Source organism: Sardina pilchardus, chromosome 14 (genome assembly GCF_963854185.1).
Source record: "Sardina pilchardus chromosome 14, fSarPil1.1, whole genome shotgun sequence".
Taxonomy (NCBI): Eukaryota; Metazoa; Chordata; class Actinopteri; order Clupeiformes; family Clupeidae; genus Sardina; species Sardina pilchardus.
The window spans coordinates 8,220,704-8,240,703 of record NC_085007.1 but is presented as its reverse complement, the minus strand read 5'-3'; the positions used below and the strand labels follow the sequence as shown (position 1 = coordinate 8,240,703).

The 20,000-nt window shown below is 45.6% G+C and overlaps 1 protein-coding gene across 1 annotated transcript in view; it reads right to left on the bottom strand.

Moving 5' to 3' along the window:
- The window catches only part of LOC134101228 (laminin subunit gamma-3-like), a 72,748-nt gene that overhangs the window by 41,815 nt on the left and 10,933 nt on the right, over positions 1–20,000 (bottom strand). Inside the window, exon 2 of the mRNA XM_062554823.1 lies at positions 11,874–12,178. Within this exon, the coding sequence (XP_062410807.1) occupies positions 11,874–12,178 (305 nt within the window). The remainder of the gene's footprint in view (positions 1–11,873; positions 12,179–20,000) is intronic.

The following is a 20,000-nucleotide window of genomic DNA, read 5'->3' as shown; positions in this document are numbered from 1 at the left end:
GTACAATGTCCATGTCAAATAAAGCTTGACTAAATAAATAACTAATAATACATGTATAATCAATAATAAATAGCTCTGTGTAGTGTGGCTCTGTATTAGTGTCGCTAACGCCAGACCTCATCTCGATTGGTCTCTCTCGATTGAGATGAGGTCTGGGAACCAAACATTTGTTTTCTCGTATTTGAGGCATGGTTTACGAATGCCCAGAGCCGTTTATTGGGCGCTACAGATGTCTATCAAATGCATCTGTGCGTAGCTCATAGGCTAGCCAGTTGTATAAATTAGCCTAAACCATATGACATATGTAGAGCATTTTAATACGTCCAAATATCATTTGATAAATTAACCTTTTCAGTAGTGATAGCTGTGTAGATTGGAACAAAAGCTGGTTTGGTTCTCAACCAAAATACAGGCTTTGATGTGTTGCTTAGACGTCATCATCATCTTACTACCCCCCCCCCCCCCACACACATTTTCATCCTTCTCCTTGTAATGTGTGTCAATGGAGTGAAACACATTAAATGTTAGATAAAATCCTTACTCATAATAGTTTATGACCTGGCCGAGAGAAATTCAGTGGTCATTGATCACTGATAATTGTTTTGGAACATTATAAGCTGCATTAACTGTTTTGGAATGTAGAATGTCAGAATGTTTTAGAAAGCGGACACCAAGCAGACTGTATAAGAACAACCTCACAGCTGTCTGTGTGCTAATGCACAACGAAACATATAATCACGGCCTTACACAACAGCGCGCTTCAGCCTTTCAGTGTGTAAGCACAGCGTAGCTTGACACAGCATCACAAAGCATTTTTTCGCCTGCTTCATGCCTATTGTACACCTCCGTGATAACAGCATTTATTAGCATGAAAGTGCGCAGAACAGCAGATTGTGCTTTGTTTGCGAATGCCATGGGACGCTGCCCGGAACATCAAAGAGGCGGCAGGTGTTTGGAATGGCCGATACCTGCGCCGGTCGGATTTGCATTCTGATATCAGGAAACGAAGTTGAGAGAGAAAGACTATTCTCTCAGGCTGTCTGGGGTCTGTAATCAGCAAGTCAGATTTCAACATGGCCGGCTGTCTTGGTCGGCCAGGGAGCTTCAAAGAGACAGCCTCCCGGGTTATGCTGTTGAAACTGATGTAAGCCATGTGCTTGTGCCAAAACGGACACTCGCTCTGCAGTCACTTGCTTCAGCACAGACTGCAGTGGACAGATCTAAAGCACCACAGAGCTATGAGTTATACGTGTTAAACAGCATCAAATGCAGCTGGACATACAGCACTGAGTTTAATAGTGCTCAGTAGAATATATGATACGATATTAAATTATCTTATCAAATAAAATAGTTATGCAACGTTAACAGATGTTAATACTTCATTTGCAAATGCTCAATTATAAAACAAATACTGCTCACACCACATCATAACACAGCATATATGACACAACACAAGCAACCAAATAACCCCATTATATAGCACAACCCAACACAACACACTATACAATACCCCAATCCAGCACAACTCAACGCAGCACTATAACACAATACGTCAATGTAGCACAACACAGCCCAACCCAGCACTATTGCACAATAGCCCAATATAGCAAAACCCGCAACGCAATGTAACACGATAACAAAATAGAACAAAACAAAACAAAACAACAGGCCAAGATAGTGTGGTGAACAGAGCAGAATAGAGAACAGAGGAGAGGAGAGAGAGAAAGAAAAAAGAGAGAGAGAGAAGAGGAGAGGGGAGAGGCCTATCTGAGGTGCTTCTAAGGAGTCACTCTGTGGTGGGATAAAACCAGAGTTCTGGAGGCGAGGAGGGGGGATGCTCATTCTCTTTGTCATCCGATTCAAAGTTCAAACATCCTGTCTTCATTTTTTTCTTTCCTTGCCTCTCCCTCCCCTCTCCCTCCCTCTCTATCCCTCTCTCTCTCCCTCCGTCTCTGTCTCGCCTGTCTGTCTTTCTTCTCTGAGCCGGTTTTCTATCTCTTCGGCGAAGCAGGGGCTGGTAGGGGGCCCAGGCTTAGCGCGGAGAGAATGATGTCTGTGAAAGTTGCTCCGTGGTGTGCGCAGTCGGGGAAACACTTCGCCAAGCCTGAGCCGGGATTAAAATGCTAATAAAACAGGCGGGCAAGCGCTTCTCCATTTTGAAGCTGATGAAATATGCATGTCTCTTTTCACACTCTTCCTCTCCAGCTCACACTCTCACATTCTCTTTCTGTCTCCACCCTTTCTCTTTTTTTCTCTCTCCCTCACACACACACACACACACACACACTCTCTCTCTCTCTCACACACACACACACACACACACACACACACACACACACATATATAGTCTCTGTCTTACTTATGGAAGCAACTGAAAGACGAGCAGTCTTCATTTCATGCTCTGTTGACACGTGTAGTGTGGAGGCCAAGTAACGTTCTCCCAGCGCATGAACAAGAGGCAGCAAAAAAAAAGAGAAAAATAGAAGTGTGATGGAGAGAAAGAAAGAGAGAGAAAAAAAGAGCAAGTGAGAGATAGAGAAACATTTAAGTAAGTGAGAGAGAGAAAGAGAGAGAGAGAGAAATGTAAGAGAGAGAGATACAGAGAGAGCAAGAGAGAGAAAAAATGTAAGTGAGAGAGAGAGAGAGAGAGAGAAATGTAAGAGGGAGAGATACAGAGAGAGCAAGAGAGAGAAAAAGTGTGTGAGAGAGAAAAATGTAAGTGAGAGAGAGAGAGAGAGAGAGAGAGAGAGAGAGAGAGAGAGAGAGAGAGAGAGAGAGAGAGAGAGAGAGAGAGAGAGAGAGAGAGAGATGCCTGTGTGCTCTTGTGAAGTGACAATATGCAGTGCATTGTGGGAGCTTGACTGAGCTCTGGCGGTGAGTAGGCTGGATCCCGCTGCGTCGCAAGCTGCAGATAAAGCCAATCCATTTACATGTGAATGGAGCAACACCACCTACTCGTCTGACAACTCCTGTGCTGTCATAACATTGTAATAACGCTTCTATTAGCCCTTTATGACACCCCCTGATATGAGGGGGGATTCTCGAGGCTTAATATCCTTTGCCTCCAAAGAGCCGCTTTGTGTGCAGAGTGTGTGTGCACTCGATTCTTTCTTTGAGAGGGTTCCAGAAACTATTTTCCTTTTTTCGGATTCATGTCAGGCCAACCTCCCTCCCTGCCTGGAGGAGGCACTGTGAGTTGCACACACACACACACACACACACACACACACACACACACACACACACACACACACACACACACACACACACACACACACACACACACATACACTACTTAGACACACAAACATACTTAGACACACATGCAGACACTGACAGACACACACACACACACACACACACACACACACACACACACACACACACACACAGGTACACACACACACACACACACACACACACACACACACACACTGACACACCTAGACAAAGACACACACACACACACACACACACACACACACTGCTTAGACACACAAACACACACATCCATACTTAGACACACATGCAGACACTGACAGACACACACACACAGAGGACATGCTTCGCCTCATGCCACCGGAATTGCAGAAAAGGTCAGCTCATCACCATGAAAATTCAGGACACTGACCGTGTGTCGCGCAACGAACAAAAGACCCATAAATGCCCCCTTGAAAATGACTTTCTTTTCTTCTCTCCCCTCCGAATTATAATGTCTATAGGCCAACCTTCAGCTCCGAGGAGGACCGGAGAGATGAAGACGAAGACAGAGAGAGAGAGAGAGAGAGAGAGAGAGAGAGACAGAGAGAGAGAGAGAGAGAGAACAGAGGCTTTTAGAGAAAAGAGATTTTTTAGAGACTTCATTGATTCCCATTTGACTCAAATAAGAGGCTCATGGTTGGGCAGTTCCTGTGTGACCACATCATCACTCATTACACCGAGAGGAGAAAAGGAAGGACAGAAGGAGAGAGAGAGAGAGAGAGAGAGAGAGAGAGAGAGAGAGAGCGAAGGATACGTGAAAAGAAAAACAAGAACAGTTTGGGGGGTGGGGGGAGGGAAAAAAAGAGACTTGTTGCCTTATCAGTGTCTCCCCAGTCTGCTATCGATCGCCGTGACAGTCTTTATAATCAGTGTGTCAATGGCGGCCTGACCGCGGAGAGATCTACGGAGCGCTCGGCAATTAGAGCTGACGGACGGCTCGGCGAATTCACGAGAGCAATTACTGCCGCGCGCGGGAAGCGTTTGGGCGCCGGACGCAAAGAGCCTGCGGAATGAGGGATGCTTCTTGTTTGGGAGGAGAGGAGAGGAGAGTCACAAAAAAAGACACACCAGTGAAGAGTGTTTTGATGGAAATGTGGAAGAGGTGTTAAAAAAAGAAAGTTTCACACATGCATACACACACACACACACACACACACATATGCAAATACAGCATAAATTGTGACTTATACCATATTGCCTTGAGATACTGTGAGTTGTTTTCTCACAGCAAAGCAACTCAACGACACGGAGACAGCAATAATCCTGCTCTTGTTATTTCTTTCTACAGTTTTCTTATACGTCTCTAGTCTCGTCTGTAGACATATTTCTGCTTAGTTTACTAGAACGGCAGGAGTGTCAAGGCAGTAATGCTATAAAGCAATATTGACTGTAGCATGAAATCACATCATACTGTAGATACAGTATATTCTCATATAACCAATAGTGCTGTAACTGCTATGAATGACACGATTTGTTTCAGATTTGAGAAATTCCACCTACTACTCATATCAGTGCAACTAGTATGATTATCACTCTTCATTATCTAGAGATACAACTATACAGACTATTGACTATAATAGGCTACACTGTACAATGTTATCCTGTGTGATGTCACGATACCCTGTTACCCTTCCTGGTATTACCCTGTTTGATGTTAGGTTACTTTACCTGATGTTATACTGTGTCATGTTACAATGTCTAATGTTAGCTTGCTTGATGTTAGCCTGTCTGATGTTAGCTTAAGTATAAGTATATATCCTTATTTGATCCCGTGAGGGAAATTCATTCTATGCATTTAACCCAATTTAACCGAATTAAGCTTGCCTGATGCTATCTTGTGTCATGTTAGCCTGTCTGATGTTAGTTTGCCTGATGCTATCCTGTCATGTTAGCTTGTCTAGCCTGTCTCGTTGCTCCCTGTACTAAACTACTTAACAGCCCGGTCTGCTGCTGTAGCTGTCGGAGCTACGCTCACTCGTGCTGCCATTTCCTCTGACGGTAACGACGTCTGATTTTTACGAGAAATAAAAAGCTGCAGATCAAACGCTGGGCTGGGCCGACGCCCACGTGGAGCGAGTGTCCGAGCGGGGGGTCCGACCACAAAGAGGGCGGCGGGAAAATACTATCAGATGAAATGAGAGGCCCCTGCAGACGCCTTCTGCCTGCTTTAAAGGCTCCTAATTAACAGCTCAACATGAATAATTACAGACTAAATAAATTAACTAGTACCACGGAAGATAGAACGAGAGAGAGAGAGAGAGAGAACAAGACAGAGAGAGAGAGTGAATGAGAGAGAGACTGAGGGAGAGAGAGAGAGAGAATAGTTCCTTCCTAGTTAGCTTTGTTGATGATTTCTATTCTTATCATTTTGTTTGTTTTCATATAACAATCTGCTTTGAGTTGAGCTGACAGAGAGAGAGAGAGGGGGGGATTGGGATGTGGGGGGAGAGGGGGTTGAGTGGGAGGCAGAGAGAGAATCAGTAGACAGTGACACTGCAACTAAAAGAGTAGGAGCTCCTTTAGCAAAAACACCACTTTACTTAAGACATATTTGCAGCACTCTCTCAGTTTTAGTGACACCTTCCCCAGCCCTCAGTCCTCCAAAGCTACCCATAAATACCCTCCGCTAATCCAGGGCTTAGCCAGGCTAGCTGCCGCTAGGATTCTCCGGCTGTATTTCACCGCTCGTGTCGTTAGCGTTTTAAAAAAACTCCGGCGCGCCCCAGCGCCCAGAATCCGGCCCCTTTTGATCGCCTCATCGCTGTCGGGAGACAATGGGGGCTGATGGTGTCACCGCGGAGGAAGTTTGGGCGCTTAGCATCAAAGGGCCGCGTTTAAAACAACAGAGCACGGCCGTCGAGTGCACGATGATCAAAGAGACACACACACACACTCCTCTTACGTTTACGCTATACAGCACCTGTCCAACACACTCACACACACAGGGAGAAAAACTAAAGTGAGAGTGTGTGTATTTGTATGTGCGTGTGAGAGAGAGAGAGAGAGAGAGAGAGAGAGAGAGAGAGAGGGAAAGAGAGAAGGGGAGGAGGGCAAAAGAGAAGAGAGGATGGAAGCTTGTGTTGAGGACAGTAATTCAATTCAATGTTATTTAAATAGAAAGAACTATACGGCAAAGACTACTTCTAAGATTACACTTGCTATACTCTTAGGAAAAAAAGTTCTGCATAGAACCAAAAACCATGCTTCATATATGGTATTGGCAACCCTAAATGCCTCTTTAAACCATTGTGAAGGATCCATCAAAGGAACCCCTAAGGGTTCTTTAAAGCCTGCATGGTTCTATATAGCACCCAAAGAACCCTTTTTTTTATGAGCATGTGCATTCTGCAGAACATCTCTCTCACCCCTGGGTCCAATCATTGCGAATCAGAGCACATTCAGCAGACTTTTTAGATAGATGCTCACCAACCAGCCGGATGTTGGCTGAGGGGAGAGAGTTGGTTTGGCTCCAGTGCTGAATTACGATAAAGGGTTCCTTACTTCACCACTTTATCCATGGGTTGAAATGAGCAGTTATTAGAAGAAGAAGAAGAAGAAGAAGAAGAAGAAGAAGAAGAAGAAGAAGATGAAGAAGAAGATGAAGATGAAGATGAAGATGAAGATGAAGATGAAGATGAAGAAGAAGAAGAAGAAGAAGAAGGCAAAGGAGGGGAAAAAAGAGCAAAAGTATTGTGAATAAAGGGAACACACATGAAGGGGAAGGAAAAGAATATGACAAAGAATACAAACAAGAAAACAACAGCCCAAATAAGGGGATTTAAATAGAAACAAGCAGAGGAGTCGAGAGCTCCGAGCCCCAAGCCTCACGGAAGCACGTCTCCTTATCTAACCCTGGCCACAGCCACGGGGGGAGGGGAAGCTGGTCAGACTTGTTTGGGATGCGACACATGCCCTGTGTCTCAGAGCCACACAATCTCCACCCTGCCAGAGACGGAGAGGGGGATAGAGGAGGAAGGGGAGGAGAGAGGGATATAGGGGGAGAGGAGGAGAGAGGATAGAGGGATAGAGGAGGAAGAGGGATAGAGGAGGGAGAGGAGGAGAGGGGGATAGAGGAGGAAGGGAAGGAGAGGGGGATATAGGGGGAGAGGAGGAGAGCAAAGGATAGGGGTATAGAGAAGGGAGAGGGAGAGAGAGAGAGAGAGAGAGAGAGAGAGAGAGAGAGAGAGAGAGAGAGAGAGAAGGAGAGAGAGAGAGAGAGAGAGAGAGAGAGAGAGAGAGAGAGAGAGAGAGAGAGAGAGAGAGAGAGAGAGAGAGAGAAGGAGATGGGAATAGAGGAGGAGAGGAGGATAGAGGGGGAGAGGGATAGAGAAGGGAAAGGAGGAGAGAGGGATAGAGAAGGGAGAGGAGGAGGAGAGGGGGATAGAGAAGGGAGAGGAGGATAGAGGAGGGAGTGGAGGAGGAGAGGGGGATAGAGGAGGGAGAGGAGGAGGGAGAACAAGTGTGGATTAGCCATGCTTGTTTGTGTTCTTCCTCACACACACCCGGTCCTGCAGGGCTGCTCTAATCATCTGAAAACTGTGACCAAGGCAGTCAGAAGAACCAAGAGTGTGTGTGCTTTGGTGTGTGTGTGTGTGTTTCCTCTGGTCAGAAGAATGAAGAGTGTTTTGTGGTTTGGTGTGTGTGTGTGATTCCCCTGGTCGGCTTGCTTCAACCCTGTTGCTATTATTTTCACATCCTCTTCCATCATCGCACTTCTGACTTCCCCAGTGGATTTGTCAAAGTGGTCACATCTCTTTTCACTGTCACTCTCTCCCTACTTCTTTTGCTGTTATCTCTCTCTCTCTCTGCCTCTCTCTCTTTTTTCCTCCTCTCTCCCCATCTCTCTCTCTCTCTTGCTGCATGTACTGGAGATAAAGAGAGCAGAAATATAGAGAGACATGGAGAAAGGAGAGAGAGCGAGAAAAATAGAGAGAGAGACTGAGAAAGAAGGAGACAATGGTGATAGAGATGGATCGAGAGAGAAATAGAGAGAGTGAGAGAGAGAGAAATACAGAGAGAGATAGATAGACTAGAGGGAGTGAGAGAGATAAATAGAGAGAGATGTAGAGAAATAGAGAGAGATGTAGAGAAATAGAGAGAGAGATGGAGAGGGTGAGAGAGAGATGTAGAGAAATAGAGACAGAGATGGAGACAGTGAGAGAGAGATGTAGAGAAATAGAGAGAGAGAGAGATGGAGAGGGTGAGAGAGAGATGTAGAGAAATAGAGAGTGATGAGAGGGTGAGAGATGTAGAGAAATAGAGAGAGAGATGTAGAGAAATAAAGAGAGAGAGAGAGAGAGAGAGAGAGATGGAGAGGGGAGTTGTCACAGATAAAAGCTCCGGTCTTTGATTAAAGGAGGCCGCCTGCTGAGGATCCCTCCCCACTGAGAGACCTCTCCAAACGCAGCAGCAATGCTCTTTAAGTGGACCCCCACCACTCGCCTCGCCTCTTCCCCACCCATCTCTCTCTCTCTCTATCGCTCTCTCTCGCTCTATCACACACACACACACACACACACACACACACACACACACACTCAGACACACACAAACAAACATACACACACAAACACACACACAAGCACACACAAACACACACACATACACACATGCACACACTCACACAGTACAAGTGCAGCCAACCTACTTTCATGACTAGTCTAGACATAGATACAACACAACCCACGCAGAGAGCACAGACAGAAACAAACACATCATGCAGACGAAGATGAAACACAGACATACAAACATGCTTACATCCCACACAAAAACGCCAAATATGCATCCATGAAACGTCATTAAAAGTAGACAGAAAACAAGATTCTCCACATTTCTGAAGTCCCCAGGGTAGTTTCATCCATTGTGTGTGTGTGTGTGTGTGTGTGTGTGTGTGTGTGTGTGTGTGTGTGTGTGTGTGTGTGTGTGTGTGTGTGTGTGTGTGCGTGTTTGTGCCAACGGCGTGATTTGGGGGTCTGGTTGAGGAGCGAGAGGTGTCACTCATCTGGAGTTGATCTCTGAGTGAAGCTGTCATTCCCCTGGAGAGGTTTGCTAGAGAGCAGCTTGTGCTGGTCAGTGCTCTCGGCGCCGCCCTGGTGGTGACACAGGGAGCAGCTTGTGCCTGTTTAACACTCCGGGCATCACATGAAAGGCTGAGCTTTAATCAGGGGACCAATATCACGATTGGCTTCTATGCGTGTGTGAGTGTGTTTGTGTGCGTGTGTGTATGTGCGTGCGTTCGTGCGTGCATGTGTGTGTGATGTCCATTTACCTTTGCATTTAAACATACATTTATTCATGAGAGTGCAGAAGTTGAAGTACTAATCAAGGTGAAGTGCATGGTAAGTGCATGGTACTCTAAGTGCATGTGAAGAGCACTATACAGTAGTATGTTGGGTTGACAGATGTGTTAGGAGAGGAAGTGCTCTCGGAAGAGTTGGGTCTTCAAGAGCTTGTTGAAGGTTACATGCACCTTAATCCTTACGCCTTACTAATTTAAGGTGACTTTCATTTTTTGTTTGTGCATGTACATTAACATTGCTTGCATGCCTCATCGCCCTGTGTCTGCGAGTGTGTGTGTATGTGTGTGTGTGTGTGTGTGTCTCCCCATGTTAGGTGTGTGTTGTCAGCTCGTATTAGTGCTGATGTGTGGCATTGGCTCGAGGGCCAGACGGCTCGAGTGCGACTCTCTCCAAGAAGGTTGCCTAGCGCCTGAAGAATGCTCTATTTGGAGTGCGGCGTAGACTGGAAATAAGCAGGGGACTGAGGGGAGCGGCCAACAGATGCTCCTCGCTCTCTGGAAAGGTCACTGTGGAGCGGACTCTAGATGAAGCTATATGCATCATTAGGACAGCTTTCCAAGGCCTCAATGTTCAATTCATCAGCTGCACAAATGTGTGCACGCGGCCATGCACACACACACTCACACCTCTGCACACACACACACACACACACACACACACACACCTCCACATGTGCACACACCACTAACCTTTCTCACACACACACACACACACACACACACACCTCCACATGTGCACACACCACTAACCTTTCTCACACACACACACACACACACACACACACACACACACACACACACACCCACGCGCGCACACATCACTAACCTTTCTAGTGGCAATGCCATTTGTTAAGCCTCCATGTTCAGGTCCACTGGGCCCTATTATACTGCCTATACTGTCTGTGTGCAGCCTTGACCACCGTGCACAGAGCATAGCTTAAAAGCCTGAAAACCTCACACACACTCTGAGTGAGCAGAGAGCGCTCAGAGCCTCTGGGCCTGTGTGTGTGTGTGTGTGTGTGTGTGTGTGTGTGTGTGTGTGTGTGTGTGTGTGTGTCTGTGTCTGTGTGTCTGTGTGTCTGTGAGTGTGTGTGTGTGTGTGTGTGTGTGTGTGTGTGTGTGTGTGTGTGTGTGTGTGTGTGTGTGTGTGTGTCTGTGAGCTCTAAATGCCTGAGGGGCCGCATGAGATCCCTGTCAGGCCTCTCAGTGAAACGGCTAAGGTGGCAGAGGTGGCGGTCGGGCACAAAGTGTGTGTGTGTGTGTGTGTGTGGGTGTGTGTGTGCGCGTGTTGGTCGGGCACAAAAGCATTTTCCTTTCCTACTGATCCTGCCTTAAAAAGACGCAGCAAAAGACCCTGCACTTACCACAGTGGGCAGAGGGGAGATTCTGTGCTTTTTTGTTGCAGTAAGAAGAGTGCTGTGGCTTACATAGCCTCACACACAAAGAGAGAAAGAGAGAGGGACACATTGCTTACACTGTACAACAACAAAAACAGCAACTCACACACACACTGCAGATTAACCCAGGTGTACCCTACAGAGACCCTACAGTGTAGACACAAGCAGTGCCCAGACAGGGATATCTGGGACTCTGTGCTCACAAACTAGCAGCACACACACACACACACACACTCATACACACACACATACACACAAACACACACACACTGCAGACTAAGCCACATACAGCATAGACATAGTCAGATACACACAAACACACACACATACACACACACTGCACACTAACCCACGTACAGTGTAGACACACACAATACCTAGACAGGGATATCTGTGTCCACAAACTAGCTGCATATACACACAGTCTCATACACACACGCACACCCACACACACACAATTTCCAGCCATCTCACCTGCAGCACTGGGCTCTGGTCGAAGTTGTACAGTGTACAGTATAAACACACACAGTACAAAGACAGGGATATCTGTGCTCACAAACTAGCAGCACACTCTCTCTCTCACACAAACACACACACACACACACACTTCCCAGCCATCTCACCTGCAGCACTGGGCTCTGGTCGAAGTTGTACAGTGTACAGTAAAAACACACACAGTACAAAGACAGGGATATCTGTGCTCACAAACTAGCAGCACACACACTCTCTCTCACACACACACACACACACACACTTCCCAGCCATCTCACCTGCAGCACTGGGCTCTGGTCGAAGTTGTACAGTGTACAGTAAAAACACACACAGTACAAAGACAGGGATATCTGTGCTCACAAACTAGCAGCACACACACTCTCTCACACACACACACACACACACACACTTCCCAGCCATCTCACCTGCAGCACCGGGCTCTGGTCGAAGTTGTAGGCGCTGGGTCGTCCCTCGAGCGTGGAGAAGGCCACGTTGCCGCCGGTGAGCGGCGAGATGTCGCTGAACTCGTCGGTGCAGAGGGCCGCGCGCTCGTCGGCGCCGGGCCTCAGGAAGCCGCGCGGGTCGCGCCCGTACGTCTTGCGGCACGAGCCGCTGTAGAACTGGTACGGCCGCCACGGGCCGCCCTCCTCCGAGCGCTTGTAGATGGCGAAGCTCTCCGGCCGGCTGGTGTAGAACTTCAGACGCACGTAGGTGATCTCGAACGCCTTGCCTGGGAGAGAGACCAAACACACACACACAAACCACACACACACACACACACACACACACAGATGTTGTGTCACAGGGGTTGTGCCACGCATTCATCGTTTTCAATACAACTTCACAGACATACACACCAACACGGAACACTTTCACCGCTACCGTGTAGATGACGTCTCAGTTGTTGACTGAATGTCGGTGCCAATGTGGGGGTGTGTTGTAAATAGACAAACACTGATCAAAGGCAGAACTCATTTAGGCACTTCTTGAAGAGTCTTTCCTTCAGCTCTTCAGCACTGCCTGGAGTTTAAAGCTGATACCATCCTGAACACTGGAAGCACTTTCCCAGTGTACAAATGTAACTGCTCCATATAAGGGCCGTATCAGGACCATATTAGGACTATATCTGTGCTTTATCAGAGTTGAGATTAAGATCATATCAGGACCATATTAGGACTATATCTGTGTTATATCATAGTCAGATTAAAATCATTTTAGGGCCATGTTAGCACTAGATTTGTGCTATACCAGAGTCAGATTAAGGTCATATCAATGCCGTATTATGACTAGATTTTTGCTATCCCTTTCATGCACGCATTATGAAAAAAAGTGTCTAGATTTTTTTAGTATTGATTTTAGTACTCTATATGAGCCCAATATTGAAAATCAGTTGGAATTTTTTAAAAACATGCTTTTATATAGAAGTTATGTTATTGTCCACGTATGTGGACAGTGCGCAACAAAGGGGTAAAAAAGGATAAAATGTAATGACAGAAAATGTGGAAACTATGGCCCTCTACTTCCTCCATACTACCCACCCAGCCCTCTACTACCCCCATACTACCCACCCACCTCTCTACTACCTCCATACTACCCGCCCAACCCCTCTACTACCCCCATTATTGCTCACCGACCCTCACCCACCCCTCTACTACCCCCATATTACCCACCTCTACTACCACCACTACCCAACCACCCCTCTACTACATCCATACTACCCATCCCTCTAATACTAATCCACCCACACCTCTAGTACTCTCATACCCACCCCTCTACTACCCACCCAACCCTCTACTACCCCCATATTACCATACCACCTTGGCATTACCACATGTAATTAGGTCATTATTTATAAATATGTTTACCAAATGTTTGTTTCTTTGTAATTTAAAGCAATTAAAATCATATTTGAAAAAAAAAAAAAAAAAGTCAGATTAAGGTCATATCAGGGCCAGAGCAGATGAAGCCAAAGGCCAAATGGTGCTGGAGGCCAATAGAGACAGGAGCAGGTGTGACCGCATCTGCCCCAGAGTGGATGAAAGTGAGAGTCAGTTCTACTGCATTTCTATCAGATGAACTACAGGACCGAGACGCGGAACCGTGAAAAAGACACACACTCGGGTCCAGTTCTTTGACCTGTCTGCCCCCATCAATGGAACCAGTGACATGCAACAGATTGTAAAAAGACTCACACACACACACACACACACACACACACACACACACACATACACACACACACACACACACACACACACACACACACACACACACGTGAGAGCCCTCACACACACACACACACACACAAGCATGCACACACCACACACACACACACACACACACACACACACACACAGGCATATGCTGCTTGCAGCGTGTGATGGCAAATGGTAAAACAAAAAGATTTATGATTCTCAATAGAGCAGAAATGGAGAATTGCTCCCCCATAAGTGGTGTTGGCCTCAGATTGTGAAGCCCTGCGGAACGGCCTGTCAGGAGCTCAATTTTAACAACATGTAGCAAAAAGACAAAGTCAAAAAAGTGATGATTGCAGTTTTGTTGGTACCACAGTGCAGTATAGCACAGAGTCCAAGGCACACACACACACACACACACACACACACACACACACACACACTCATTTGCATGCACACAAAGATGTATACATACACATACACACTCACTTGCATAGACAAAGAGATGCACACACACACACACACACACACACACACACACACACACACACACACACAAACACACAAAGGGTGGAACAGTGCATTGAAAGTAAGTTGCTAATACCCTCAGGTTAGCGAGGAGACTCTGGAAATGCATTTAAATCTCCAGGACAGCGAGTAATGTTGCTGTAATCCAGGAGATTACACAGCACAGTGCCACCAAGGGGAACAAAGATTCTAAAAGAACACAGCCAGCCAGCGGAACACAGACGTCTGGAATCTTCGGCGCCCCACAAAAAACAATTCTGACCTTGAGCTGGTGTTCTGCACTCGAGTTCTGTGGCAGTAAGGAGTCTACAGCATATGCTGCAGCATACCGGAATTGTATTTCCATTTAAACTGCATTGATCTACAGCTCCCCAGTAGAGGACAGCATTCATTATACTTTACTTTCACTTTAGCTTATCATTAGATAAGTCGGTAACACTTTACTTGACGGGTTCATTCATAACACATTCATAACAGCTGTCATGAACTGCACATGAAGCATTCATGACTGTTTCATGAAACATGACTCAACATTCATACCAACCCTTTCATGAATGTGGAAGACAAAGCGTCAAAAACTTGTCAAAATAAAAGTCCAACAATCGCAAAGCAGCATTGCTGTCTTTCTTGCATAATTATCTACACCAATGACTGTATATAAATATATAAAACAGGAATGTCCAATCATTCAGAGGTCCACAGATGGTCAGTAGCCTAGTTCACTTCCCAGTATGATGAATACTTCACAACTCGTATAGTAAAGTGACATTTGAAGTAGACTTCATAAAATATTCATGAGATGTTTACAAATGCTGGAGAGGATTCATAATGCCCTGTATATGGATTACTAGATTGTTGGACTTTTATTTTGACAAGTTTTAGTCGTTTTGTTTTCCACATTCATGAAAGGGTTGGTATGAATGTTGAGTCATGTTTCATGAATCAGTCATGAATGCTTCATATGCAGTTCATGACAGCTGTTATGAATGTGTTACGAATGAACCCGTCAAGTAAAGTGTTACCGATAAGTCCAATGGAGAAGGGTTCTAGTCTCAACAGGCCCCCAAGTACATGAGGGTTCTAGTCCCAACAGGCCCCCAAGTACATGAGGGTTTTAGTCCCAACAGGCCCAGTGGGTGAGGGTTCTGATCTCAACAGGCCCAGTAAATAAGGGTTCTAGTCCCAACAGCCTCTTGAGGGCTCTAGTCCTAGTCCCAACATGCTCAGTGGGTGAGGGTTCTGATCTCAACAGGCCCAGTAAATAAGGGTTCTAGTCCCAACAGCCTCTTTAGATGAGGGCTCTTAGTCCTAGTCCAAACAGGCTCAGTGGGTGAGGGCTCTGATCCCAACCAGAGCCATATAAAGAGAGAGTTGCGACAACTCCATTGACGCTAATGTTCCATATTTTCTCAACAATAGTTCCCGGAAGTTAGGATCGAACACTCGTTAACAGACTGTAAAAGACCGTTATTTTATGATTCTAACGAACAGTCAAAATCGCTTCCGGGAACTATTTGAACTACTTTAAGTTACACGAATCACGTCACAAACCAAATTTTCTGTACCCGAGTTGTCGCAACTCTCTCTTTATATGGCTCTGATCCCAACAGGCACCCAATTAAATGAGGGTTCTAATCCCAATGGGTCCAGTGGATGAGGGTTCTAATCCCAATGGGCCCAGTGGATGAGGGTTCTAATCCCAATGGGTCCAGTGGATGAGGGTTCTACTCCCAATGGGCCTAGTGGATGAGAGTTCTAATCCCAAACCTGGTGCTCTAATCTTCTGTTCAAAACCCTTTTTGTTCTTTCTTCTAGCCTTCTTTTTTTTTTTTTTTTTTTAAGTTTAAGGTTTAAATTATATCCCCCAAACCTTCCTGCTGCTTCCGAGGCCAAAAAAACAGCCACTTGAGCAAAACAGAAAATCAAACCTGTTCGATTATTATTTATATCCCTTTACAAATGGCTTTGAAAAACAAAGTCTGTTTCCTACACTGAGGAAAAACAGCAACAGCAAAAAAACAAACAAACCAGCAAAAAAAAACCTGGACTGAGAAATGGACGGGGTGCAATCTAATCGATCTAAGAATGACAATCCTCAGACGAAGTTAATTTCCTTTCCCTGCGATCTCTCACAGAGAGAGAGAGTGCCTCAGGCCGTGTGTGTCTCCAACAGGAGGAACAGAAAACCGGCCGAGTGTGTGTCTGAGTGTGTGTGTGTGTGTGTGTGTGTGTGTGTGTGTATGGTCGTGGGGTGGTGGAGAGGGCATAATGAAGACACTAAATCAATTAGTGGAGCAGGCACAGGAAACAGATGCAGTTATTGAAATGGGAGTTTATTGCGTTTAAGGCAGCGCATAGTTCAATGTGCCGTACAAAATTAATTCAGCGATCCTTTAAAAATGAGGAAATCTCTCAACGTAAGAGGCTCCTTTTAAAACTGATTATCATACAACTGAAACAGTTGCTACAGACCCACTTCCTGCCTCTGGAAAAAAAAATTCATTATTTTTTTTTTTTTAGAATGGTTCTCTGAGTGAAACTGCTCACGCTGTTTACTGTGGGCACCAAAGCGGAAAAAAAAGGCAAGCAAACAAACAAACACGCAAACAAACAAACAAACACACAAACACACAAACAAAGGCAGACTGACAAACAAACAAGTGGAACGAGGACTGAAATGAACAGATAAAGGAGATAACAATGTGCTCCCGGCTGCATGGGAGGGGGAAAAAAAAATAAAGAAAATTCCGAGAGCCGAGTCCACGTCGGAACCACAGGGACGCCTACAGGTCAAGAAAATGGGAAGATGGACAATGGAGGGAAGTGATGAAAGAAAGGAAGAAAAAAAGAAGGCGAAAAAAAAGAAAGGAAACAATTAACACCAAAGAAAAATGGACTTAGCATGACAATGACTCACAGAGAGAAATCTAAAAGTGAAGAGGGTGTAAAAGAAAGACAGATGGAAGATGAAACTAAGGATGATTACTTTTTTTTTTTACAAAAACACACAAAGGCGCCGTTTCAAGAGAAGTTGAGCGGCTGAGGGACCTCTTATGTTCGGCGTAATTATTTGTTGCCGTCGCTGTCACAACACATAGCGCCACGCCACCATCATTTGCACACAACGGCAACGCGTCAGTCGAAATCAGCGCGCGTCTCAAACACGGGACACACACTTCTGAGGGAGCGAGGCGGCGAGGCGGCTACATTATTGATGCGTCCTCGTAATCCGGCGAGCGGAGCCGGAGTGAGAGGCAGCGAACGGCGGAAGTTAACGGGGGCTCATCTAAGATTTAGGAGCGCGTGGAGGAAACCTGCGTTTTCTCCATATTTCATGATGTTTTGTGGTGGCGGAACACTTTAGCTGGCGTCTCCTCTCACCATGGTGCCGCTGTAGTCTCATGCCAGCGCGCTCAATAATGGATCCGATTGTTGGCCCCATTTGATAAAGGACAGGGCACAGACACGGCGCCTTATTATGACATCATAACTAAGCGCGACTCTCCTGCAAAACATCGCCTCTTTAGATAACTCACCCTTTTGTCCCAAGTGCTGATGGAGTTGAAATACAGTATAATGGTCATGGCAATACGTTATCTTCATTATCCTCATCAGTAATGAGTATCAGAATGTCAGCAGTAGGTGCATGTAGTGAATGTGTGCTGAGAGGTGAATGCATGGATGCAAAAACAAAGAAAACAACGAAAGCTCTCAGAAGGACGGCAAAGGCCCAAACGCAGCCCATGCAGCCTCCCTCCAGGGGTGAACTGAGAACCATACACCTGTGTGTTAGTAGCTTAATGGAAATGCATGAGCCACACTCACGCTAGCAATTACCTGTGAGGAGGGCGACAGACATTACATTACATTACATTTAGCAGACACTTAAACACAGAGAGAGAGAGAGAGCGCACAAGTAGGAAGAATGGCCTGCAAGCTGCAGCCGTCACAGTGTGTTTTATATACTGAATGTACAGTAGACACACACACACACACACATACTGTACACACACACACACACACACATACTGTACACACACACCCACACACACACACTGTAAACACACACACACACACACACATATATATATATAGCTCAGGCATTTAGATGAGGCTTTTGACTCTAAATGTACTATAAACACATGTAGATGATGGGGATTGTTATCTTCTAAAGCTAAATTGTTGTTATGAACCTTGTCTGTTAGAATGTTATTACTGCAAGTCAAAACAGATGAAGAGGGAAAAAAGAACCCTCCTGTTCACAATGGCACCCAATTCTGATTCATGTCCTTTCCCTCTAATTGATCATGTCCCTTTTCCTCTTGTCTGCAAAATTATGCAAGAAATGGAGGATGAAAAGGAGATTGAAAAGAGACTTTGCATTTCTAGTCTCCAGACTCTGGTGTAGCTGCAGGGAGGGGAGTAATTTTCTACAAACACACACACACACACACACACACACATACACACACACACACACACACACAAACACACACATTTATGCACCCCACCCCTCCACACACACACACACACACACACACACACACACACACACACACACACACACACACACACACACACACACACACACACACACACACACACACACAGGCCCCTCCGCTGTAAAGGAGAACCGAGGGCAGCAGAGAGGGATTTTGCAGGCAAGGGAAGATTCTCATTAATTGCTGTTTGAGTTTAATTGAGGCTCGGAGGTGGAGATGCAATTTCTATATAAATATATAATTATACAAATATATAAATATACTGTATATGCATATATAGTCTTCTCAACTGAATACTAAAATACTTAGTCCGACCAGGAACTCAGTCAATTAAACATGGACAGACATACTGCGTCTCTCTTTCTCTCTCCCTCTCTCTCTCTCTCTCTCTCTCTCTCTCTCTCTCTCTCTATCTGTCTGTTTTTAATGTCTTTGATGCTTAATTGCTTGTGGCTACTGGTCCCAAAGAATCCGCGGCAGACGGATGTTTATATTATGGTTTCATTATTTCTTGTTATTTGTGAGTGTGTGTGTGTAAATCTCATCGGTGCAGTTCAGGGTGCATAAACAAAGATGGACACAAACACACCCATCCACACACACACAAGCACACATGCACCAGACACCCAAACCCACACACGCACGCACACACGCACGCACACACACACACACACACACACACACACACACACACACACACACACACACACACACACACACACACACACACACACACACACACACACACACACACACACACACACACACACACACACACACACACACACGCTGCCTCATCAGGTGAAACATTTGACCCTCCTGCTAATTATTACTTTAATCGAACTGTCCAGTCTGTTGTGAAAAGAGTGTGTTTCAGGTCCTCTGCACATACTCTGGTATAATCTGTCCCAAGATTCTACCCGTCCTTATTCAGTTCAATTCAATTCAATTCAAAAAACTTTCTTTATCCCTGAGGGGCAATTTCTCCTTGCAGGTATAGTGACATACAGTATAAGACGCACAACATATAAGACAAGACAAAAGGGAGAACAAGACAGACGGGTGTGTGTGTGGGTCCCAGTCTCCTGGTCCCAGGAGAGAGAGGAGGAGGGAGCTGTGAGCATATTTGAGTTCAGAGGGTGAATAGCCTCAAAAGTAAAAGTAGCCTTCCTCGTGTTGGTACTAGCAAGAGAACAGCGAAGACGCCTGCCAGAGGGCAGACATTCAAAAACTCTGTGTATTCAGTTGGTGAAAGACTGAGACCACCCATGGAAAGCTGAATGCAGACAAACTATTCTTCATCAGGCTATAAGAGCAGAACTTCACA